General features: G+C 39.1%; 1 protein-coding gene across 1 annotated transcript in view; it reads left to right on the plus strand.

Moving 5' to 3' along the window:
• dcc (DCC netrin 1 receptor) overlaps positions 1-27,500 on the plus strand; it is a 563,221-nt gene that overhangs the window by 224,204 nt on the left and 311,517 nt on the right. Inside the window, exons 8-10 of the mRNA XM_062031404.1 lie at positions 23,193-23,347; positions 25,578-25,726; positions 26,125-26,263. Coding sequence (XP_061887388.1) covers positions 23,193-23,347; positions 25,578-25,726; positions 26,125-26,263 — 443 coding nt within the window. The remainder of the gene's footprint in view (positions 1-23,192; positions 23,348-25,577; positions 25,727-26,124; positions 26,264-27,500) is intronic.

Consider the following 27,500-nt stretch of genomic DNA (forward strand, 5'->3'; position numbering starts at 1 on the left):
GTTTTAAAAATTGGACGCGGTCATTCCTGGACAACCACTGGGACACACCTTTACTGATAAGAGCCACAACTGTAGTGTCATTAGCAACTATTATTATATTATTAATAGCAGCACACTGATTTATATTCAAACGTGTACAACATGAATAAGAGTGGACTCAGAGCACACCGCTGAAGCGATACCCACTCACTACAATGGTGTTTGAGGTTGTTGCGGATTGTAACAGACAGTGTGCTTTTTCCCACTGAGGAAGTCTAAGATCTAGATACATGTACCAGTGCCCACTCCAAGCAACTGCAGCCTTCTTTCCAGTTGTTGTGCAAAATAGTTTTGAATGCTTGGATTTGCAGAATTATGGTGCGGGTGTGTTAGTCTTCTAGAGACAGCTGCGTGGCTCGGATGGTAGAACGGTTGTCCAGAAACTTGAGGGTTCATTATAAGAATCCAGCGTCCACCATCCTGGTCATGACTGTTGGGTCCTTGGACAAGACACTTCACCTACATTGTTCCCAGTGCTACTTACACTGGTGTATGAATGTGGATGAATGTTTGGTGGTGGTCAGAGAGGTCTTTAGCGCAAATTGGCAGCTGTGACATGTATCCATGAAAATATAGAACAGCTACCAGTGCTGTTTTTAACATATTTCAATGTGCACTGTCCCCTGGCTCAACAAACTGTATGGTCAAGCATTACCTTTGGTACACAAACATACATATTGCTTGTTAATTCTGACCCCACCTGTGCGTGACTCAAAAAATGTTGTGCGCAACATAAACAACGATTTCCTCGTTCCTATTGTTACACGCCGGAGAAGCAGCTTGTCATAAATGCCTACAAAAGTCTGCCCCCCAAGGTAAGTGGTTAACAATATGTAATATTATTTAAAAAAAAACTACTGTAGTTGTTTGTAGTATGTGCTATTGTAATGTTTTTCAAACAATGTTTTATCTGTAAGTGGTTCTTTTCAAAAAGGCATTTGTGCTGTTTTGGTAGGGCCAGGCACCAATTAAATTATCATCCATCCATCCATCCATCCATCTTCTTCCGCTTATCCGGGATGGGTCGCGGGGGCAGCAGCCTAAGCAGGGAAGCCCAGACTTTCCTCTCCCCAGCCACTTCGTCCAGCTCCTCCTGGGGGATCCCGAGGCGTTCCCAGGCCAGCTGGGAGACATAGTCTTCCCAATGTGTCCTGGGTCTTCCCCCTGGCCTCCTACCGGTTGGACGTGCCCTAAACACCTCCCAAGGGAGGCGTTCGGGTGGTATCCTGACCCGATGCCCGAACCACCTCATCTGGCTCCTCTCGATGTGGAGGAGCAGTGGCTTTACTTTGAGCTCCCCCCGGATGGCAGAGCTTCTCACCCTATCTCTAAGGGAGAGCCCCGCCACCCGGCGGATGAAACTCATTTCGGCCGCCTGCACCCGTGATCTTGTCCTTTCGGTCATAACCCAAAGCTCATGACCATAGGTGAGGATGAGAACGTAGATCGACCGGTAAATTGAGCGCTTTGCCTTCCGGCTCAGCTCCTTCTTCACCACAATGGATCGATACAGCGTCCGCATTACTGAAGATGCCGCACCGATCCGCCTGTCGATCTCATGGTCCACTTTTCCCTCACTCGTGAACAAGACTCCTAGGTACTTGAACTCCTCCACTTGGGGCAGGGTCTCCTCCCCAACCCGGAGATGGCACTCTACCCTTTTCCGGGTGAGAACCATGGACTCGGACTTGGAGGTGCTGATTCTCATCCCAGTCGCTTCACACTCGGCTGCGAACCGATCCAGTGAGAGCTGAAGATCCTGGCCAGATGAAGCCATCAGGACCACATCATCTGCAAACAGCAGAGACCTAATCCTGCAGCCACCAAACCGGATCCCCTCAACGCCTTGACTGCGCCTAGAAATTCTGTCCATAAAAGTTATGAACAGAATCGGTGACAAAGGGCAGCCTTGGCGGAGTCCAACACTCACTGGAAACGTGTCCGACTTACTGCCGGCAATGCGGACCAAGCTCTGACACTGATCATACAGGGAGCGGACAGCCACAATCAGACAGTCCGATACCCCATACTCTCTGAGCACTCCCCACAGGACCCCAGGGACACGGTTGAATGCCTTCTCCAAGTCCACAAAGCACATGTAGACTGGTTGGGCAAACTCCCATGCACCCTCAAGGACCCTGCCGAGAGTATAGAGCTGGTCCACAGTTCCACGACCAGGACGAAAACCACACTGTTCCTCCTGAACCCGAGGTTCGACTATACGGCGTAGCCTCTTCTCCAGTACACCTGTATAGACCTTACCGGGAAGGCTGAGGAGTGTGATCCCACGATAGTTGGAACACACCCTGCGGTTCCCCTTCTCAAAGAGAGGAACCACCACCCCGGTCTGCCTATCCAGAGGTACCGCCCCCGATGTCCACGCGATGCTGCAGAATCTTATCAACCAAGACAGCCCCACAGCATCAAGAGCCTTAAGGAACTCCGGGCGGATCTCATCCACCCCCGGGGCCTTGCCACCGAGGAGCTTTTTAACTACCTCAGCAACCTCAGCCCCAGAAATAGGAGAGCCCACCACAGATTCCCCAAGCTCTGCTTTCTCATAGGAAGACGTGTCGGTGGGATTGAGGAGGTCTTCAAAGTATTCCCTCCACCGATCCACAACATCTGCAGTCGAGGTCAGCAGAACACCATCCGCCACCATCCAATTAAATTAATTCAAATTTATTTCATTGGGCAGCTCTGATTTGAGATACGAGTGTTTTGAGTTGCGAGCTGTCGTGGAATGCAAAGTGCTCATAAGTTGAGGTACTACTGCCCAGTATATGGTCCATCTTCCTATCCAGAGAATGGATGTTCACCAGCATGAGGGTTGGAAGAGTTAGCTTCGATGGATTAGTTCTTGACCTAGCTCTAGTATCTCCTCCACTTCACTGTTGTGCTGACATGTGGTTTTGTTGTTAATCACTTTCCTTAGATGACATAGTAAATCAGTAAACAAAGGGCCAGACAAAGGTGTTTATTACCGTAAAAGGGTATCTATCAGATTTAAATGTCTGGTTTGGGAAATTTCACATTGGTGCAGGAATGCACCAATGTTTTGGTTCATCAAAAGTAGTTGATTCGGCACTATGGCCTTGAAAGTATACAAGTCCAATATGTGTAAGAATGCTGCTGAAGAATAGATGGTGTAAGTGTTGTATGCTAACACCGTCAGAGGTTGTAGTTTTAGCCTTTTATTACGGCTCGGCTGCGCACAGCAGTTCTGAACGCTTAGTAAAAACCCTCTGGGTGACATTGTCAAGTCCCCCGCTGATGTTAAATGGTAACCTCTGACAGTCCAAGCTCCAGCTGAATGCTTTTAAATCCAAGCTTTCAAGCTTTGTTACCTGAGGGACTGACCAGCCTGCAGTGTTTTTGAATTCTAAGCATCAGGAAGGACTAAAGAGTTTTCTCTATAAAACAACAGAGAATATGTCAGTCGTAAAGGCTTACAGTAAGGGAAAAAAACTAAATAAGAGAAAGAGGTTTGTCGGTTGAAAAATCACAGCGGGCGATAAAGATGGTTTTGTCATTGCTAAGAACTTTGGGTAATACTTTAGTATGGGGAACATATTCACCATTAATTAGTTGCTTATTAGTATGGGGAACATATTCTAAGTAACAAAGACTTAATTTAGAGTTATTTGGACACTAGGGGAACATATACGGGTTAGGGTTAGGGTTACTAATAAGCGATAATTCTGAGGTTATTGAGGGAAGACTCTTAGTTAATGGCTTACTGGTTGTATAATAAGGCCATTGCAGAATAAGGCATTAATAAGTACTTAATAATGACTAATTAAGAGCCAATATGTTACTAATTTGCATGTTAATAAGCAACTAATTAATGGTGAAATATGTTCCACATACTAAAGTGTTACCGAACTTTGATAGTAATCAAATTACAAAATGACTCTCTGAATTGCTTGATGACTACTGTTGTGTTGCATTTAAAATAGTACTGTCTAACAATTAAAATTTTAAACAGATTAATCACACTTGGTCATTTTGATTGATCATGATTAATTGCAGTAAATTGCTTGCATAATGGAAATTACTTTAAAAAAAGTTGTATTCTTCTATTAAATTTTGACATGAATAAAATGTAATTGACAGATTGTCACACACACACAAATTTTAAAAATGCTTTACTTGATTTTTTTTCCATAAAACTTGTAACGCGATCTTTAAATCCTGGCTGGGTTTATTTTGAAGTGAAATGCGTAACGGAACACACAAGTCCGACTCTCCACAGCCATCTTTGCACTGACTTATGCATTGACCTGACCACTAACCATACAGAAACCTGCACTATGGAAATATTATTGTTGTAAAACAATTAACAATTGTATATCTCTGTCTGTGTAATCAAAAATGTGTGTCTGTGTTGCGATTTGTGTGTGTGTGTAAAAAAAAAGAAATATGTCGGTGCTCAACTGTGCAAATCTGTGTGTGTGTGTAATGGAGGCCAGCCAGGGTGGCTGGGCTATGTGTACGTTGGTAAACCTCACTCCCTGACAACTTAAAAAGAGTTTGCTAGCCACTTGGCTAGCAGATCGAGCTTTTGGCCTAGTGGCTAGCGCATTTATCCCTCAATTCGAACCGGGCATCGGGGATTCGGGCCCTGCTCAGAGCGGTGACAGTAAGGGAAGATCCGCTACAATAGTGCCGTGACCCGGATGAGAGTGAGTGAGGTTTCGGGTGGTGAGTGTAACGGGCCAACCGCAGTGGCTGCGCCAGGTGTACGTTAGTAACCGTTGGGTTAGGAGCTTGGACTTTTGGCCTAGTGGCGAGCACACTAACTTCTCAATCGAGTTACGCGGGTTTGCGCCCCGCTCGGAGCAGTGGCAGCATGGGAAAATCGATACACAATGCAGAGCAGAGCCGCTGCATGTGCATGCAGCAATCTCTTATCTACATCAGGCCTATTCAACTGGCGGTCCTTGGGCCACATCCGGCGTGCCGAACATCACCCAAATAGACTTGATGAAACCATTCAAAACAGGGTTGCTCGTGTATGCAGTACTCCCGCCACCCCGCAGAGGGCAACAGTGAGGCATATTTGTCACAATGAAGCAGCAGTGGGGTGAGTAGAAGAAGATGGCACTATCAATCCTGAAATAAATACAAATAAATTGCGAAAATCTGACTTTTAACAACGACTGGACAAAGTATGGATGCCAGTGCTCGAGTCATTGTTTCCTTTTGGTCCTTTTAAACACTGGACACAGTGTTCCAAGACAAACAGCAACAACGGTAGAAATCCACACGTCTCAGCTTCATCACGAAACTTGGTCAGATCTTTGTAAATGGACAGTGTGCTAAAATATATTGTGTTTGTTTTGTATTGAAATTGCTGACTTCTTGATGTCTTTTGTATTTGTGGTCCTGTCTGAGAGTAACTTTGGCAATCAAAGCATTTAATACATGTAGTGCTAAATTTGACCAGTAGAGCGATAATGATACACTAAATGGCCCTGCGATGAGGTGGCAACTTGTCCGGAGTGTACACCGCCTTCCGCTCGAATGCAGTTGAGATATGCTCTAGCACCCTCCGCGACCCTGAACGGGACAAGCGGTAAAATATGGATGGATGGATTAACACTAAACCTTTTACTTCATTTATGTATATTACACACTGGACAGTATTTACTGTATGTAAAACACAAAATTTATGTTATATGCCTATAATGTTTCATGTTTATATTTTCAGTCGGTTTCATAATACACCTTACGGTGCAACCTGGACACATCATCAGTGATTCTCCCGGGGTCATAGGGTGTTTCGGGTCTTAATCAAACACCCTCTCCCGGGCGACCCAGCCGAGGGTGATCAGTCCCTCGACTTGTGTCCAGTTAGCGCTCCACGCCACGCATCCCCCCTCCGACGGTCTGCCCCAGGGTTGCGCCGGTGGTGCTTGGAGGTTCCAGGCACTGTGGGGAATGTCCGTGCCTGGGTCCTCCTCCGTCTCATCAGGGCCGTACAAGGTACTGGCCCTGTGCGTTGCACCACGGGTTTCCTCAGGCAGCCTATCTTGATCTTACAAACCTAAATGAAGGAAGAAATAAAACCGAGGAAGGAAAATAATTCAAAAGAAGGATTATAAATCCTCAACAAAACTTCTGCAGCATCTGTTTCTTCATGCTGTAACTGTCTGTCTAAATGCACGCTGGGAGTAAGTAGCGAGGGCAGAATAATTAATTTATTTGGCAATGCAGTGTGAAAGTCAATGTGTTTATTTTGCAATTAAGTAAACCCAGTCTCAAAGTAATATAAGCTGCAGAGGAACTTGTTGACGAAACATCCAATTTTCGATGTTCGGCCCCTGAACCATTGGTCTCTTGAAACTGTGGTTCTCTTAATTACATAGTTGAATAGCCCTGCTCTACATGTATAACATATTTGTCTGTGACTTTGCCTTTCATTTGCCTGTACTTACCATTAGAAGTTGCCTACCACCCTATTGTGTTCACGAGGCTGAACTTGGGTTCTGATTCAAGTGGTGGTCAATATTGATAATCGATCATGGAAACATTTAGTCAACAGTGCTGAAAAACAAAAAAATAACAATGTAGCAAAACTATTATAATAAATTCTGTGTAGACATTCACAATAGCAATGTTTAAGGTTTGTGAGACTTTTTATCTATTTGTTTAAATGTAATAAATGAATACAATTATTTTCTTTTTTTTCCCATGTAGACCACATTATTACTTCAGTTCGAGATTAAAAACTACGGTACTTAACGTTCTCAAATCTGAACTAGATTGTCCCACAGGCCGTAAAGATAATTAAAAATAGCATAATATGTGATTTGTGAAATATATATTCTATTTGTGAAAATGAAATGAATGCACATAAACCCTTTTTCACTATGTGGTGAGCACCATGGAGAGCTTCTCAAACAAACAAGTGCCAATATCATATGCCACACAATATCAAACATATGAGCATTATGGCCGTCAGAGCACATGTCAAATATCATGTCATGATAAAATTGTAGGAAAACATGGATTATAGCACTCGGCGAGCAACTGCAAACCCCCTACACTCAAAATAAAAACATACAAATCGGACCGATGACATGCCCCACTGAGTATGGTCTATGGCAGACCTGGGGATTCTGCGGGCCGCGGGCCGCATCCGGCCTTTTGTGCATCCCTGTCCGGCCCGCGTGAGGCCAATCATAAATTACAAAATACATTTTAAAAAGTATCTATGTCGAGTGTGCAATACAACGGTGCTGCTTTTGTTTTGAAAAGCGTCATTTGTATTACTTCCGTGTTGACATATGCGCGTGTGCGATTGTGAGTGAATTGAACAGCGCAATCACAAATGACAAAATAAAGTTTAAAAAACATCTATGTCGTGCGCGCAATACAACTGTGCTGCTTTTATTTTGAAAAGTGTTATTTATGGGCGTATGTCCGGGTGTAACCTGTGAGTGGAGGTGCACAGCGACAAGTGATGAGACGCTGAAAAGAGAAAAGTTAATGACGAATGCCGTGTTTTCAACAAGACATGGACTGCCAAGTATTTCTTTACAGAAATTAAAGGTAAAGCCGTGTGCTTATTTTTTGGTACACAGCTTGCTGTGTTTAAAGAATATCATTTGAATTGCCACTACACGACAAAGCACGAGGGAAAATACCGGAATCTGTCTGATGAAGCGCGCGCAAGGGAGGCTGATGCGTTGATGGTAAAACTGCAAACCCAACAAAGACTTTTTGCCATATTTCACACCCCCAGAGATGCAGCTGTCAGGACAAGTTTCGTAATTTCTCACAAAAGCACCAGAAAAAGTGAGGCGTTTTCTGACGGAGAGTTTATTAAGGAGTGCTTATTGGACTCTGTTGCGCTGTATGCCCGGAGACTGACTGTTTTTCGCTGGCTTTGGATGAGAGCTGCGATGTACGTGACACCGCCCAGCTGCTCATCTTCTTACGTGGATAACTGCCGACTTTCAAATCACGGAGTAGCTGGCAGCCATGCAGTCAATTAAAGAGACAACCACAGGTAATGACTTGTTCACATAGGTAAATGCGTGTTTGGACACGTTAGGACTGAAATGGGACCAGCTGGCAGGTGTGACAATCCAATCCAATCCACTTTATTTATATAGCACATTTAACAACAAAATGTTTCCAAAGTGCTGCACAACAATATTAAAAACAATATTCAAATATTATCCTTAGCTCCACCACTGACTGAATAAAAAGAAAAAAATAATTACATATAATACCAATATAAAAAACAATACAAAATATATATGATTAAAAACGATTTTTAACAACAGATGGTTGTCCAAATCTGACGGGGAAACATGTTGGATAATGCAGGATAAAGTGACTGAAATTAACCCTGTGCAGAAGTTGACATTTTTGCATTGTATAATATACATCAGGAAGTGTTGTGTAAAACAGTGTTAAAAATAAAACCCTCAAAAGCAATCTGCTTTTGTATAAAGTTAAGTTAGGTTAAATTAAATTATTATTATTATTATTATTATTAATTTTTATTATTATTATCATTATTATTTATCTTACGGTATATAAAAAATAATATTGAGCAAAATTTAATTGAAATATTGTCGTGTGGCCCTCCAGCAGTGCTCGGGTTGCTTATGCGGCCCCGGTAAAAATTAATTGCCCACCCCTGGTCTATGGTTTTATGTAATGTAACTTTAAAATTAAAGGAAATTATTTATTTTTTAAATATGCCCAGATTGCTGTGAGATGCATTTTCAGCAATGTATAACTGGTGGGGCGGTTGCTGGTTGTTCCACCTCCATCGTTGGGGTCCCTGCGGGTGGGGTGGGTGGTTCCCGTGGCCCCGTGCTGGGTGGTCCTGTGGCGGCCGACTTGGGTGGGGTGGCCGGGGGCTGGCCTCGCCGCGCTCCCCGGGGGTGGGGGGGGGGCTCATGGGGGCCCGGTTGCCGGTGGGGCGGGGGCAGTCTTCCCGTCCGGTTGCAGGGGGTCCCGCCTTTCTGCCCGTGTGGGGTGTGGTCTCTCGCTGGCTTGGGGTCTGGATGTCCCCTGCTTTTCTCGTGCCTTGTCCTCTGCCGGGTGCGTCTGTCTGCGGCCTGCTGCTGGCCCTTGTGGGCGGCATGGTGGGCCGGGCTCTGGGGTTTCTGTCGCTGTCCAGCTTGGCTGCGTGGGGGCGGTGGTCCCTGGTTCCCTGGGCACCACACCTACTGTTTGTGGGTTGGGCTCTCGGGGAGGCTGGGGCCGTACTCTGGCTCCCGCACACACTGGGAGTCAAATGTATTGTACATGCAAATTCACATATACTCACATACATACATACACACATACATAGGTACCTACGCTCCCACATACATATACAAATACAGTACATATTTACACACTCAAAGTTCGTACATCCACACGCACATTCATTATACAAACATACACATACTGTACATATACATTCACTGTACAAACATACATATACACATACTGTACATATACACTCACTGTACAAACACATATACACATACTGTACGTATACATTCACTGTACATACACACATACTGTATACACATACTGTACATATACATTCACTGTACAAACACACATACACATACTGTACATATACATTCACTGTACAAACACACATATACACATACTGTACATATACATTCACTGTACAAACACACATACTGTATACACATGCTGTACATATACATTCACTGTACAAACACACATATACACATACTGTACATATACAAGTACATATGCACACATACACTTATGCACATAATCACGTTTCATCAAACATATATTAATGTTGTTGCCCTAGGGTAAACTGGGTATAACACTGACAAAGCTTAACCTATTGTTACTATAACAATCTACAAGGTTAATGTAGGTTGCTTCTCTTTCTTCCCCTCCATTTTTCTGCATTCTTTCGTATCTCAAGTTATCATTACGTATATGTATTGTTGCATTTGAACAACTGTATTGTTGATAATAAAGGTAAAGTATTGGTATTGTTCATTATCAATAGCACTATTTCTATTGGTATTTGTATTGCTCCATTTGTAGTGTAATAATGCTCATTGTCATTTCTGTATTATATTTTTTTTCGCTAACTGCTTATTTGCTATTACTTTTACCATCATATTTGTACATGTTGTATTTGCTGATGTTGCTCTATTGTTGTTGTTGTTGTGTTTGCTGTTGTTGTTTTTGTCTCTCTGTCTAATCCCCCTCTTGTCCCCACAATTCCCCCCTCTGTCTTCCTTTTTTTCTCTGTCTATCACCTCCTGCTCCGGCCCGGCTGAACTAAATGATAATATAAATACATTTAATAAAGTCAAATACAAATAAGGCAACAAGAGAAGTATCCCACACTTCTCTTTTGTAAAGTAAATATGAACAGCCGATATGGGCATCTACATCTGCTATATGATTTGCCTGAGAAGCTGGACAGGACAAAAAAAAAAAAAGCAATGTATAACTGGAATGTGTGATTTCAAACAGTCACTGCATGGTGAGAGACATGTGATTGATCAACATCAGGTTATTATGGCTTGAACAATGTCTTCAATTTATAAAATAAATGAATTGCCTTCTCAAGAAATTAAAAAATGTTGTTTTTGGCATTATTCTGACACAATTATTCAATGACAATGACATTGCAATTAAAACGTATCATTATGTTATCGGCTATCAATATCGCCCACCATTCTAATCGGAAGGTAACTTCAGCCTTGTTAAGAGCATTAAGTTATCGGTGCCGACTACGAGTAGAGGCAAATAAAAGATCAAGTTACAGGCAAATATTTTATACACATACAGATTGCAGAACACACGCACACATTTTTTTTTTTTACCCACACACACAAATCGCAACACGGATGCACATATATATATTTTTTTACACACACACACAAATCTGAACATGGACATGTCGTTTTGAATACATAGACATAGTTCGAGACAGAGGTGGGACCAAGTCATTGCTTTGCAAGTCACAAGTAAGTCTCAAGTCTTTGCCCTCAAGTCTCGAGTCAAGTCCCGAGTCAAGACAGGCAAGTCCCGAGTCAAGTCCAAAGTCAAGACTAGAAAGTCTCAAGTCAAGTCCCAAGTCCTGCATTTTGAGTTTCGAGTCCTTTCAAGTCCTTTTAACCACAGACTAATATTTTTACACAGATTGTGTATGCTTTTAAAACGCTGTATTTATTTATTAAAACAAGTGCATTTGAAATTGCAGGAAAAAAAATGGTGCTGACATTGCAATTCATAATAGCACTATTAACCAGTCATTTTAATAGTTTAAACAATTTTAAACATTTAACTCATTCTTTTACGGAATAAACACATTTGCAAAAACAAACATTAACATACTATTGGTTGTATTTTATGAAAATAACATTACCACAAAGTTGAGAAGGATCTTCAATATTTGTATGTGAGAATCACAAAGAAATATTCTGGGGGAGGATGACACCCCTACAGGGGTTTGGTTTACAAACTTTCAGCCCCACCTAAAACAAAATTCACCAGCCGCCACTGATTATGATGCATTCTCATTTTAGGCAAAGTATAAGACAATACTTTCTTAACAGTATAATTGTAACCAGGAATAAGTCTTCAAGTAACAATATTCAAATACTAACATTGTTGGGTAAGACAGCATTTGGTTTTATTTTGAATCCAGTGAAACAGATTGGTGGTTTTAGCTGATATAAAGACTTTCAGGTGTTTATATATGTTTAAGTATTTGGCAGACGCTTTTATCCAAAGCGACATACATAAAAAAATAGATATAAAACAATCACTGTTAACATTATCATTTAAGGGAATAATGTAATACAAAATATCAATACAAAGTGTCAAGACAGAATAAACTCTCTGCTGCTGCAGCAACAGAGTTACAGTCTATAGGTCCTTAAAATATATAGATATCTAATGTATTCATACATTGTTTATGTAGGATATACGCATGTATATATAATCTAATCATATTGTTTCTTCAACTTAAAAATAGCTGACCGTTTTTTTCACCCCTTCTCTGGGATTATATTCCCAGTTTTGATCTCGGACGTCTGGTCATTTATAGCGTATAAGAATATTCTATTACTGTTAAGCAAACTATAAGTAATAAAAACGCCAAAACATGTGTCCGTTATCATAGCTACACGTATGACAAAAAAACGCGTGAAAATCAGTGGTATTCAGTGAGGTAAGATGAACTAAATTTGCTGACAGTTCATTGCTCCTGCCAAATTAATTGCACTGAGTGGAGCGGATCACCACTCCAAGATGGCGGCTCTGCGTCTCGTCTGCGCCAGTAGGCAGTAGCGCTCAATGCCGCGTACCCTTATAAGATGTCTATGGTTATAACGTTAGCAGTGAGTTTACAGCCTCACTGATTTAACTACACAGCAAATAAAAGTCATGTTACTTAGCCAATAAACGTTATCTTACATTCAAAACTTACCCTTCTTTGTGCAACTTCAAATGTCGAACGAAGTTGGAAGTTGTTGCGTCTCCGTCTGTAATATTCGAACTGCGTGATTTGCATACGGCAATTTGTTTTTTGTTGACCAAGTAGTAGTTTTTATACCCGAACGAAACCAACTTTGGCATAATTGTTTCTCACTGCCGCATTGTTTGACAACTCTTGTTCATTGGTTGTCCTGCAATTGGATTGGATGAGAGCTGTGTGATGAAAACAACGTAGATCTAATTTGATTGGCTGTTGTACTGACAGCACACACGCTGACAAGCAGCACACACGCTTATAGACACAGACGTATAAAATGAAAGATACGGAGCGCTCTCAAATAACTTTTTAAGGTTTGGGTTTTGGGGAAAGTAGCAAGTCATGTCAAGTCAAAAGCCTCAAGTCCAAGTGAAGTCACAAGTCATTGATGTTAAAATCTAAGTCGAGTTGCAAGTCTCTTTACATTTTGTCAAGTCGAGTCTAAAGTCATCAAATTCATGACTCGAGTCTGACTCGAGTCCAAGTCATGTGACTCGAGTCCACACCTCTGGTTCGAGATACACATTTGCCCATTGTTTTGCTACAATAATACTTCCATACTGTGTCTCCTTTCAGGTGATTCACGGTTAAGGTAAAGGAGCATGTGCAGACCAAAAAAATGCATGATTAATCTGTGTTAATGCAGTGTTCATGCAGTATTTTTTTGTAATTAAAAACATTAGTTAATTCGTTAAACAGTCCCAATTTAAGTGGGAGTGGGAGTCATTCTTCATAGCTGGGAACTCATTAGAAAAAACTATTTGCACTAGGATAGCATTTTTTATAGTACATTTATTTGTAATCTGATTACAGGCATAATCAACATCAACAGGAGGGGATTGATTGATGTTTATTCCTAATGCATTACATTTTAAGTCTCTAAATATTTATGATGCAAGACGATTATACATGATTAAGAAGATGTGTAAATATGACTGTTTAGTGCAGCGGATCATCCTGCACGACAGGCAGGTAGGGGCTTTTTTTCAACAGTGATGTAAGTTTCACACCAGGTGTGAATGAATGATGGGTTTTTAAGAAAAAAAGCTCAGCTTCTGCTACCGGAGTTTTTGTTAAGTCTGAAGATTTGGACCACTGATTTGACCACTGATTTGACCACTGATTTGCGATCACAGCCACAGGAGAGTCACCTGGCATCTTCGATCTGATTTTGGTCAGTTGAGAGGCACTGATACGCTGAAATAAGGCGAGTGGAAGAGCCGTTAGCCTCAAGCCAAAGGCGCCTCCCGCAGTTCAAAGCGGTTGCCTAGCAACCAAAAGTTACGGCGAGTTTACAGCTGTTTTAAAGTGATCCCGACGTCGCAGAGTGATATAAGTTGACAGGCTGACACCTCCAATTGATCTCTGAACAGCGCAAGGTACGAAATTGTTGAAAAAACAAGTTAAAAGTGCCGCAAGTCGCTAAAGAAGTAACTGCCCTTAAGACATAAGAGGCGCTGACGTCAGTGACTGCCGCGATGCCAAAAGTTAAAGGATTGACTGGAAAGACTGATTTGAGGCTGGGCACAGGACATGATGGGATTCAAGAAGGGATACTACAAAAAATACTCCAGGAATTTAAAGAAGAAATGATAGAAAAATTGGAAGAATTGAAGGATGGATGGAAAGAGGATATGAAAGAAATGAAAGAAGAAATTAAAGAAATGAAAAAAGAGAACAACTCCAGAAATAAAGAAGCCACTGAAATGAGCAAACAAATGAAGATCCTTCAAGAAGACAACAACATGCTGAGGAACATCATAGATGAAATGGATCAGGATAAACGAATGAATGATATCATCGTGACTGGGCACCGAATTAAACCAAGATCCTATGCGAAAGCTGTGAATAATGAAGGTGAACCAGATGGAATGGATATGGTCTCAGCAGAACAGCAAGTGGTCAACTTTCTGCAATCAAAATAAATTGAAATTGACATTAATACCATCGAAACATGCATCCCACTGAAGGGAAGAAACAACAACGCCACTCCAGTCGTGCTCGTGAAACTCGTAAACAGAAAATCTAAAATGGCATTGCTGAGACAGGGAAAGAAGCTGAAGGGAACAAATGTGTACATGAATGAGCATCTCACAAAACGTAATGCTGGAATCGCCAAGAAAGCACGCGACTTGAGAAGGCAGGGAAAAATCCAGGGAACTTGGAGCGCCAACTGTAAAATCTACATCAAGCTGAATGGAAGTCCAGAAGCAAGAGTAATTGTTGTCCATGACATCAAGGACCTGGACAATTTTGAAAGTTTACACAGCTACCACAACAACGATGATAATGGACTCTGACAGAAAACAAGCACCTAAATTCAGCATCGGCACTACTATGTTCCAAGGGACGACTAAACAAGAGGACCTAGATTCAGGATTGCATCCACCTACACTTATAGAGATTATTGAAACAACATCAAAGTTTGTTGAACAAGAAAATATGGAACTAAAAAATTTCTGCAACAAAGATCACAAAAACCAGGATTTGGAAAATGATATAGATCCAGATACACATTTTTTCTCCCACATCAGTAATAGTTGTTTTTATTATACAGATGATCAATATAATAGCAACATTGAATGTGATAACAAATTGTCAATTATTCATTTTAATAGTAGAAGCTTGTATGCAAATTACAACAACATTAAGAACTTTTTGGAACACATCAACGAACCCTTCAAAGTGATTGCTGTCACAGAAACATGGATTGATGATAAAAAAGGAATAGATTTTGATCTGGAGGGATATGAACTAAACTACATCAACAGAACCAACAAAAATGGAGGAGGAGTAGCTGTGTACGTGATGAAGAACCTGAACTACAAAGTGGTAAAAAACATGTCATTTGCCATAGATAATATCTTAGAATGTATAACCATTGAAATATGTCAGGAAAAAAGCAAAAACATATTCATCAGTTGTATATATAGATCACCTAAGTCAAGTATAGAAACATTTGAAGAATGGGTCAAGGCAACTTACATGGACAATGGTCAAAGAATAATGTTCTTATGTGGTGACTTTAATATTGACTTATTGAACCCCAACAAGCAAAAGTCTATTGATGACTTCATTGATACAATGTACAGCATCAGTCTATTTCCTAAAATCACAAAGCCAAGTAGAATCACAGGACAATGTGCCACGCTTATTGATAATATTTTTACCAATGATTTTGATAATAACACTACAAGTGGTCTACTTATAAGCGACGTTAGTGATCATCTGCCAGTTTTTACAATATATGATGGAAACTACAAGAAGAACATGGAAGACAAAAGGACATTTCGAAGACTATGCACAGAGAAGAGGATGACTGCCTTCAAAATTGAGCTACAAAAGCAAGATTGGGACAATGTGTATAATGAAAAAGAGGTTGATGAAGCATATGAACATTTCTTAAACAAGTTCATAATACTTTATGACAAACATTGTCCATGGATACAACTCAGTAACAAGCAGAGAAAGAATAATCAACCATGGATGACAAAAGGATTAAAAAATGCTTGTAAGAAGAAGAATACACTATATAGAACATTTATAGCACAAAGAACTATAGAGGCAGAAATTAAGTACAAAAAGTATAAAAACAAGTTAACAGACATACTACGATCATGTAGAAAAGAATATTACAGTGAATTATTGGACAGGAACAAAAAATAATATGAGAGCAACATGGGGCATCCTCAATAGCATTATTAAAAATGGAACTAAGAGGGACTACCCTCAATACTTTTTAGATGAAAATAAAAAAAATGACAACATAAAGGAAGTAGTTGAAAGCTTCAATAATTATTTTGTAAATATTGGACCAAAATTGGAAGAAAGGTTTCCAAACCCAGTTCCAATTGAGGACTATAATGATACCATAGAGCGAAATCCCAACTCCATGTTCCTCAGTAATGTGACACAGGAGGAAATAGTTACAATCGTGAAAAAATGTAAATCTAAGACTTCAACTGATTGTAACGGAATTGATATGGAAACGATAAAAAAGGTTATTGAAGAGATCTCAGGACCATTAATGTATATTAGTAACCTATCATTTCAAACAGGTACATTTCCAAACAAAATGAAAATAGCTAAAGTTGCACCAATTTATAAGACTGGAGACAAACATCAATTTACAAATTATAGACCTGTTTCTCTACTTCCACAATTTTCTAAAATCATTGAAAAACTGTTCAATAACAGATTAGAAAGTTTCATAAATAAAAATAGAATACTCGAAGAGAACCAATATGGATACAGAGCTAATGTTTCAACTTCAATGGCTTTAATTGAAATTACAGAAGAAATTACCAATGCAATAGATAGTAAAAAATGTGCGGCAGCGGTTTTTATGGATCTAACTAAAGCATTTGACACAATTAATCACAATATTTTAATCAAAAAACTAGAACGATATGGCATCAGAGGGTTAGTCTTAAACTGGATAAGAAGTTATCTAACGAACAGGAAACAATACGTGAAGCTAGGCGAACACACGTCTACAACGCTAAATATATCCTGTGGTGTACCTCAGGGATCAATACTAGGACCTAAATTATTCAATCTCTATATAAATGACATTTGTAAAGTTACAAAAGATTTAAAGTTAGTATTATTTGCGGATGATACAACAGCGTTTTGTTCAGGAGAGAACACACAGGAGATAATACAAATAATAACAGAAGAAATTAACAAATTAAAAAGATGGTTTGACAAAAACAGACTATCGTTGAATCTTAGTAAAACTAAAATAATGCTATTTGGTAACAGTAGAAGAGAAAGTCAAACACAAATACAAATAGACGGAATAGAAAATGAAAGAGTAAACGAAACCAAATTTCTAGGTATAATGATTGATGATAAATTGAACTGGAAATCTCACGTAAAAAATATACAACATAAAGTTGCAAGAAACACGTCAATAATGAATAAAGCAAAACATGTTCTAGACCAAAAATCCCTTCATATTCTCTACTGCTCACTAGTGTTACCATGTCTGAGCTACTGTGTAGAAATATGGGGAAATAATTACAAAAGTACACTTCATTCATTAACGGTGTTACAAAAAAGATCAGTTAGAATAATACATAATGTTGGATATAGAGAACATACAAACCCTTTATTTATTGAATCAAAAATACTGAAATTCCATGACATAGTGAATTTGCAAACTGCTAAAATTATGCACAAAGCAAACTATAACCTGCTACCCAAGAATATACAACAATTCTTCTCAAAAAAAAGAGGAGAAATATAATCTTAGAGAAAAACGTAATTTAAAACATTTGTTTGCACGTACAACACTTAAGACCTTCAGTATATCAGTATGTGGAATTAAATTATGGAATGGATTAAGCAAAGCAATCAAACAATGTACTAATATGATACACTTCAAGAAACTCTTCAAACTTAAAGTGTTTACAAAGTACAAAGAAGAAGAACCATGACAAACATTCTCAATTTATTTCATCCATCCATTCATTCATTCTTAAAGTAATCTTACTTATCTCATCATATGAAATATGACTTACTTCACCAATTATTATTATTACATTCTTACTATTATTTATTTATTTATTTTTATTGTGATTACTTATGGAGTTTATTGTGAAAAAATTGTGAACAGGAAGTGAACAAAAAGTTTTGCAACTGTTATGTAAAGAAAAGGGGTAGGATTAAATAAGCTCTGCTTCTTCCTACTCCTTTTCGAACATGTTGAAAAGAAACTGAAATTGTGATGTATCATGTTGTATGCTTGCATGTTCGAAATAAACTCAAACTCAAACTCAAACTCAAACATGTAAAGCGACTTTGGGTACTTAGAAAAGCGCTATATAAATCTCAGGTATTATTATTATTATTATTAAGTTTATTCAAAGGTAAAACTGCATTAAAAAATGGCCGTGCACAGTGTGTGGTAATGTTTTAAAGTAGATTAGATTAGGAGAAATATGATTTGGTAGGTTACTGTAACCTCAAGCAAATGAGGGATGCAATAGCAACACATTATTTTTCAAGATGGCGCCGCTGGAGTGGCAGCCTGTTGGTAGCTCTGTGCTCTTTGGTAGTCTCCTTTGTGTTCTTTAATGTTTCCCTCTTGTTTTCATGTGTTTTTTCATTTTTGTTTAAGCCCTTTTGGGATTCGTGCAACGAAGGGTGACCCTTTTTTGCTACTTTTTTAATACTTTTTTGTGGACTTTTTGAATCTGCCTCTGGGCAACCTTTTTGTCATGGCTCAATTGTTTACACCATAGACCAGTTGCTAACTCTCTCCCACACCGGAGTCCACGTGGAGAAACCAGAGATTCAAGTGGAGATACGGAGGGAAAGACGAGGCTGCAGAGCTGGCGTGAAGCATCGAAAGAGAAAGTGGAGGTTTAAACCTTGTTTACCATTGGTTGTCATGGGAAATGTTCGGTTTTCCTCTCCAAAAAAGCTGACAGCGCTGACAATGTTGCAGTGCGAAAATAAAGAGAGAAGCATCATGTGTTTCCTGGAGTTCTGGCTGAATGAATAAATACCGACACATCGTCTCCCTAGATGAATTCTTACTCATTTGCGCGGACCAGATATTGGCTGAGAGCCGTATGAAGAAAGGCGGCGGGCTGACGGTGTTTGTGGATAACAAATGGTGTAATCCTAATCACATCACTGTTCGAGAACAGCTATGTAGCATGGACATTAAGCTACTGGCACTCAGGGTTAGACCTTATTACATTCTGAGTGTGTTTTCATATGGTATTGTGATAACTGTGTACATCCCTCACTCGGCTGACACTGCGTGTGAGTATGTACAGAAGCTGAAATCAAAGCACCCGCAAGCCTTGATTGATTGATTGAAACGTGTATTAGTAGATTGCACAGTGAAGTACATATTCCGTACAATTGACCACTAAATGGTAACACCCAAATAAGTTTTTCAACTTGTTTAAGTTGAAAAACTTAAATCAGAGGTGTCCAACCTTTTTCCACTGAGGGCCGCACACGGAAAAATTAAAGCATGCGGGGGCCATTTTGATATTTTTCATTTTCAAACCGTAACAAAATATATGGATTTGTTTTTTGTTTTTTTAACCTTCAGGGCTCTCGGGTACCATACAGGGTCTAAGTCATTAAAATGTTAAAAACAAGTCAAATTATTATTGTATTTTTTTAAATTTAACGCTTACAGTATCTCTACAGTATATCAACTTCAGGTTGATGTAAAGTTAAAAAAACCAAAAAGGTTTTATGCCTTTTCTGTCAAAGACAACTTTGTGTTTTATAATAAAACTGAAATATGCAGTATTTCCCCCACTGCCCAAAACATTCCGAAAGCAATGTTTGATGAAGTAATTAGAGCCTTAAAAAGATCAATAATGCAGGACACCATTGATTTTAATTCATTATTATTTTTGAGTAATCACAGTGAAAAGATAAATAAAATCCCATTAAATATATTTGGGATCCACAAGGTGCTCCACTCATAAAGTGATATATTTTTATTAGTTTTTTTTTTACTTTCAACACTTAAGTTACAAGATCAACTGTATATCTGTCGATTTTACATTTCAACTATTATTTTGTTTGTTTTTATGCTCTTTTGTCAAAGAAAGGAGCCTTGAATAGGTCAATAATTAATTATAACATTGATTTTTTTTTGGAGCAATGGCAAAAAAAGAAAAATAAAGATAGACAAAAGAAAAAAACAGCCTGCATGGCAGCTTTGTGTCAACATTGCAACTCATTTCACTTTTTGTAATGTTTTTTTTATTTTTTTATTTCCAGAATGTGTCGCGGGCCGGTAAACAATTAGCTGCGGGCCGCAAATGGCCCGCACTTTGGACACCCCTGACTTAAATTGATTCATGATACAGATATATACTATCAAATATACACTAACATCATAATACCGTCATCACACAAGATAATCATCAGAGTATATACATTGAATTATTTACATTATTTACAATCCGGGGTGTGGGATATGGGGGGGGGGGGGGGGGGGGGGTTAGGTTTGGTTGGTATCAACACTTCAGTCATCAACAATCAGCATCAACAATTGCATCATCAGAGAAATGGATATTGAAACAGTGTCGGACTGACTTGGTAGGATTTGTACAGCAAGTAGTGGACATAGAGAGAGAGATCAGAAAGTATAAGAAAACGTGTCTACATTTGATTGTTTACAATCCGAAGAGGTATTATGTGGAAGGGAGGGTGTTAGTTTAGGGTTTCTTTTAGTGCGGTTTTGAAGGAGAATAGAGATGCCCTTTCATTTACACCTGTTGGGAGTGCATTCCATATTGATGTGGCATAGAAAGAGAATGAGTTAAGACCTTTGTTAGTTCGGAATCTGGGTTTAACGTGGTTAGTGGAGCTCCCTCTGGTGTTGTGGTTATGGCGGTCATTTACGTTAAGGAAGTAGTTTGACATGTACTTCGGTATCAGGGAGGTGTAGCGGATTTTATAGACTAGGCTCAGTGCAAGTTGTTTTACTCTGTCCTCCACCCTGAGCCAGCCCACTTTGGAGAAGTGGGTAGGAGTGAGGTGTGATCTGGGGTGGAGGTCTAGAAGTAATCTGACTAGCTTGTTCTGGGATATTTGGAGTCTAGATCTGAGGGATTTGGAGGTGCTAGGGTACCAGGAGCCCGTCTCCTTATCTCTTGTAACTTGAATCATCAATTAATCAATCAATCAAAGTTGATATATTTTATAGCCCTAAATCACAAGTGTCTCAAAGGGCTTCCCAAGCGACATCCTCGGCTCAGATCCCACATCAGGGCAAGAAAAAACTCGACCCAAATGGGATACAATGAGAAACACATTATTTTTTGTTATCTGGAAGAAGTTTGCAATGCCTTCTAGCCCAGACCCTTGTGTGGAGCTCAGCAAACTACAAGGATCTAGCAAAAGTCAGGTTAATCGACCACCGCTGAGAAACAGATAGTGTGTGTACTATTAGTGGGCTATGATGGCTGCATGTACAATTGTTAATGAGTAAGAAAGTGATGCACAGTGTCTATTTAAATTAGGCTATTGCGTGCATACCGGCTGTCACCATGGATACACTATTTTCCCTCCACATTTATGGCAGAATATGCTCCAACCTGTGGCTTATAATACGTACCACCTTTTCTAGGTTGTATTGAAGTGTGATCTTGACAACAGAACGTACTTTTAGCACGGTGAAGGTGTGCTCTGGGAGCTGATGCAGTGTTGTGATGGTGTGTCTGGATTATCCAGATGCAAGAAAATGGGTATTGCAAGACATTTTTCATACTGTATATCTCCAACCTTTATGAAACACATAAATGCCATTATAATAAGAGAAAGCAGACACCACAAAAAATCAATTGAATTTGTTTTAATCAGACGCTTAAAAGTGGAACTGCACTTTTTGGGGGGAATTTTGCCAATAGTTTACAAGAACAGATATATTTTTTGTTTACGCAAACATTCCCAACAAAACATACTGAAGATTCAAAATGTTGGCCGCAGAACAGTTTATCTTCATTCTAACGGGGACGGCGTGGCGCGGTTGGGAAAGTGGCCGTGCCAGCAACCTGAGGGTTCCTGGTTCAATCTCCACCTACTACCAGCCTCGTCACGTCCGTTGTGTCCTTGAGCAAGACACTTCACCCTTGCTTCTGATGGGTCGTGGTTAGGGCCTTGCATGGCAGCTCCCGCCATCAGTTGGTGAATGTGTGTGTGAATGTGGAAATAGTGTCAAAAGCGCTTTGAGTACCTTGAAGGTAGAAAAGCGCTATACAAGTATAACCCATTTACCATTTGAATAGTCATCGTATATTCTGCATATTAATGAAGAGTGACATCTCAAATGGATTGGGCTCTCCATTTTGCTCACTTAAAAAAGGCAATCCTCAGTGCACAAGCTAAGTAGATCAGCTTTGAGTGTGCTATCTTTTAATACACGCACAATTTTTGTAGATTAGGCCCTAAGATCATCCTGTATTTCTGTGACATAATTGCATTTGGTCTTTTCTAAAATGCAACGGAATCTCAAACATTTTACAAATGTTAAAAATTACATCAGATATTAACCTAAAACAACACTTTATATGACTTAGAATCGCCCATATAAAGCTTTGATGTTTGTGACAATGACAACCACTGCTACAATTGGCTTCAGTCACGATAACCAAAATGCTAATAAGCCACTCAATTAATGTCACTATTTCAATGATTTAACATGAATATAATCCAAAATACATTTAAACTACAATTTTACTTTAAGCACAAATGGCCCAGAATGATTTAGTTAATTGCAAAGATAAACTTGTTTTTCAATGCTGACTGGTGAAAATAGTTGTGCAGTTTGACACTGCTCTGGAAACAATCTCTTCTGCAGCTGGTTTTGTCTCATCTCTGCAGTGGTGATTAACGGCTGCAGTACCACCGTAATTTGAGGATTATCGGTAGTTACTGGGGGATCAGGCAGATTATACCCCTGATTATCTATCTGCATTGTTGCAAAAATAATAATGTGTCTTTCTTTTTAATGCGGCGATTTGTTAACATAGAAAATGGAATACTTAGTCTTCAACAGCCTAAATGCTGAATTTACCAAATCCCTAAATGAAAAAAACCATCAACTATATTTGAATAAATGAATCAAAACAATTATAGTACGTTTAATTAAAAATCTGTGTTTTTCTTGCAACAGGGAGAGGTCGGTAAACGTGTCAGAGCCCGAGTCTTTGGAGCTGACTGTTTCCAACCTGAAGCCTGAGGAGAGCTACAGCTTCAGAGTCATGGCTTACAATGATGTCGGACCAGGAGAAAGCTCCACTCCCTTGACGATCATAACCAAACCAGATCGTAAGATACAAAAAGCAATGTTTATTTGTGTTTACAGTAAATGCTCTAATTATAGAGGACTTGGTGTAAATGGAAGTATTAGATATTTTTTCAAAATCTTAGAAATATATACTTTATATATTAGGGCTGTCAAGTAATTAATTTTGTATTCAGATTAATGACATTCTTGAACTGTGATTCATTTTTTTGTGACTAGGACTATTTTTTTGCGGCGCATTGATAATACACAGCTCAGTTTCCCTCTGCTGCTTTACTGTGAGCTGGCTGCAATGTCCTGCTGATCCCGCATCATCGCGTCTCGGCTCGTCAGAGTTATTCTAGATTATAAATCATGCCTCTCATCTGGATATTTGGAGGATTTAGCCATAAATCTAGAAGTTGTTCATCTGTGACATTCAATTATGGAGACAAACACACACAACTGAAGACAGTGTCTGCAGAGAGACTTTTCGTTGTTAACCCTTCATGTGCATCATGATTAATTCTTCATAAAAACAGGAAGATATGGACATCCTATCAGTCGACATCGAAGTAAGAGCAGACACTGTACAAAAAGCTCTAGTTGTATTATGTTTGTAGTTTATACTTTTTGTTTAGCACATAGCAATACAGAATGCTTAGTGTTTCAAGAAAGCTGGATCTGCTTAGCAGAGCTTTTAAAACTTGTAGCTCATCCTCCATAGATTAAGGATCAACAATGTACGTTTATGAATCATAATTTTAACTTGGTACTTGACATGGACCAATTTTAGCAGTCTAACAGTTGCATGTTAGCATTACATTTAAAATTTTTAGCCTATTTTGCTGCCGTACACTTCAGAGTCATATAACTTGGTACATGACACTTGCTAACTTTTTTAGCTAATCTTATGGCCGTTCACCTCAGAGTTGTATAACTTGTTACTTGACACATGCTAACATAATCTGTTATGTTTGTCAAATTGTTCTTATTCTCTTAATACTAAACCCGCATGGCTTATTATTTTTAACTGATATTAACAGTTTTGTACAAAAATAAATTATCTTTTTGATCATAACATATTTGTTTGTAATATTCCAACATCAAGCATGTTATGAGTTAATATTAAGGAATACGGTTGAGAGAATATGATACAACTTTGCAAACAAAATAGTGGTCACTACTGAAACGTGTAGTCACTACCAAAACACTGGTTGTTTACAAACAATAGAGTATATAGAGTTATTAAGTAAAATATTATAATACTGATTGGTTCAACTAGTATTATAATATTATTGTTGATATGTTAAATTTCATAAATCATTAACTCTGAAATCAATCTGATTAGGCTTGAATTTTATAGAAAGAAAGATTGCACATTGATTTTGAAGAATTTTATAAATTGAAGAAAATGAGTTTAAAAACAAATTTAAATGAATTTTTTATGAATAAACTCAATAATTTAAAAAAATCTATACACAAAAAAAGTAAACAATCACTAATATCAACAGGTAACATAAATTTTTTTGTCATAACTGAATACTATGTTTCGGTAGTGACAACTTTGGAGACAGAAAAACAATCCCAAGCATTCTGAAAATACAAAAAAAAAGTTGACTGTTCTTTTTCTAGAAATGTGTACATACACACGTGGTTGTTTACAATATATTTATTGTAAACAACCATTGATTCAAAACATTTTTAAAGTGCATACAAAGGTAGATGAAGTAACAGGGGCGGTATAGCTCGGTTGGTAGAGCGGCCGTGCCAGCAACTTGAGGGTTGCAGGTTCGATCCCCGCTTCCGCCATCCTAGTCACTGCCGTCGTGTCCTTGGGCAAGACACTTTACCCACCTGCTCCCAGTGCCACCCACACTGGTTTAAATGTAACTTAGATATTGGGTTTCACAATGTAAAGCGCTTCGAGTCACTTGAAAAAAAGCGCTATATAAATGTAATTCACTTCACTTCACTTCACAACAGTTTGACAAGTAGAACTACAGTCATTCAGACTCAGAGACTCAGATGTTTATTTGCATTTTAAGATTTGAAGAGACTAAGTTAACTGCATATAGACAATAATTTGAATAGTTACGGTATTGATAGCATGGTGTGATGGACACAATGACCAGACTGCAACATTGGGGAACTGTACCAGAGAACTCTATGTACAAGCTTGTGGTTAAACATAAAAATAACTATTTACTGTATATACACAGATAACACACGTCTGTGGGATCAGTTTGTAAACTATGTTGTTTGTATCTACAGTCCAGGTTCCCAACAGGATAGAATCACTTCGTGCTGAAGCTCTTTCTCCAACTTCCATCCAGATCAACTGGGAGCCTCCTAGTGCCCCAAATGGACCCATCATAAACTACAGGGTTCTATGGACCGAGAGTTTATCAAGCAAGGAACAGGTCAGCCTCATGAGACACGTCATACTATCTTAAACCATGTGCAATCACCCCAAGTTAATTTATTCCTCCAATCACGGGTTTGTACTTGAAAGCAAATTCTAATTTGTACACATCCTATATGTCCTCGTGCTTACAATTACTGAACACTTGAAACAACTGCATGCAGATACATGTGTCGTTGGACCGGACCCATAAGATCAATTGCAGTTTACCTCGGCACTAGTAAACTGCCAGCCATTATTTCCCTTATGTAATTGTTAATGCACTTATAACCACAATAGTTAATGCAGTTAATGTGGGTTGGATTCCTGGTCACCAGTACTTCAGCAAGTCAAAAAAAGTATATTGCCTTAGTCAATGTATGAACATGTCTAAAGTCCTGTGAATGCTGTGTTCAGATTGTCAACATCAGTGGACTCAACTACAAGATGGAGGGACTCAATAAGTTCACACAGTATGTGGTTTGCGTTTCGGCTGCCAACCGCTTTGGATCTGGACCCACCTCAGAGAGCATCATTGTCACCACCCAATCAGATGGTGAGTGCTATACATCTTCATTTATCCACTATTGGTAACTTTATGTCTTCAGCCTGTTCGTTAGAAATCTTCAACCAACCATTTTATGTGCACAATCCTACAGTAATACAAACATCATACCATTTGAAGTATGTGTGGGATATCCGAGTCACAGTTAGTGGGTTATTAGGATGGTTGTTGTTTGTGTGCACTTTTGCATGCATATGTGGAAAGATCAGCTGTGCATGCTTAAATGTTGTTATTTGTGTGTTAGTCATTTCAATTGGGGCTTAGGGTCTTTAAATAAGGTCTCCCAGCTTGGCACTTTATCTTAAGTCCACACACATAAGCACACACACACACACACACACACACACACACACACACACACACACACACACACACACACACACACACACACACACACACACACACACACACACACACACACACACACACACACACACACACACACACACACACACACACACACACACACCAGACCCAATATAATAAACAAATTAATAAATGCATAATGATTTTTATCAACAATTGTACTTCAGAGAACTGTTACATTATAGTAATATGACTTAAGTGTGAGTAAAAAGTAGTCGAACAAATAATCACTTAAGTGAAAATTCGAAAAGACTGCTTAAGTACAGAGTACCGTATTTTCCGCACTATAAGGCGCACCGGATTATAAGGCTCACCTTCAATGAATGGCATATTTCAAAACTTTGTTCATGTATAAGGCGCACCAGATTATAAGGCGCACCTATGCATCTATTAGATGGAGCTGTGCTAAAGGGAATGTCAACAAAACAGTCAGATAGGTCAGTCAAACTTTATTAATAGATTACAAACCAGCGTTCTGACATCTCTGTTCACTCCCAAAATGAATAAACAGCTGTTTTATTATTTTCCCCGAGGTAAAGTCAGTGACGTGGTGTTTTGTTTATCTTTTAACAACAGCAAGGTATAACATGTAGTGCAACATTTATATCACATAGTGGAGGGGGACTTTTCCCTGATTCAATAAACACGTAAAAAACAGTGATACTGTTACGGTAAATCAAACGTTAGTGCAATCACAATATAGTGACACTCGAAATAGTGCAGAGCAATAACAATATATCAATAACTCAACGTTGCTCAAATGTTAATGTCACACAACACAACACACACAATAAACATTTAAAGCTCACTTTATGAAGTTATTCCTCATCCACAAATCCCTCGAATTCTTCTTCTTCAGTGT

Source organism: Entelurus aequoreus, linkage group LG21 (genome assembly GCF_033978785.1).
Source record: "Entelurus aequoreus isolate RoL-2023_Sb linkage group LG21, RoL_Eaeq_v1.1, whole genome shotgun sequence".
Lineage (NCBI taxonomy): Eukaryota > Metazoa > Chordata > Actinopteri > Syngnathiformes > Syngnathidae > Entelurus > Entelurus aequoreus.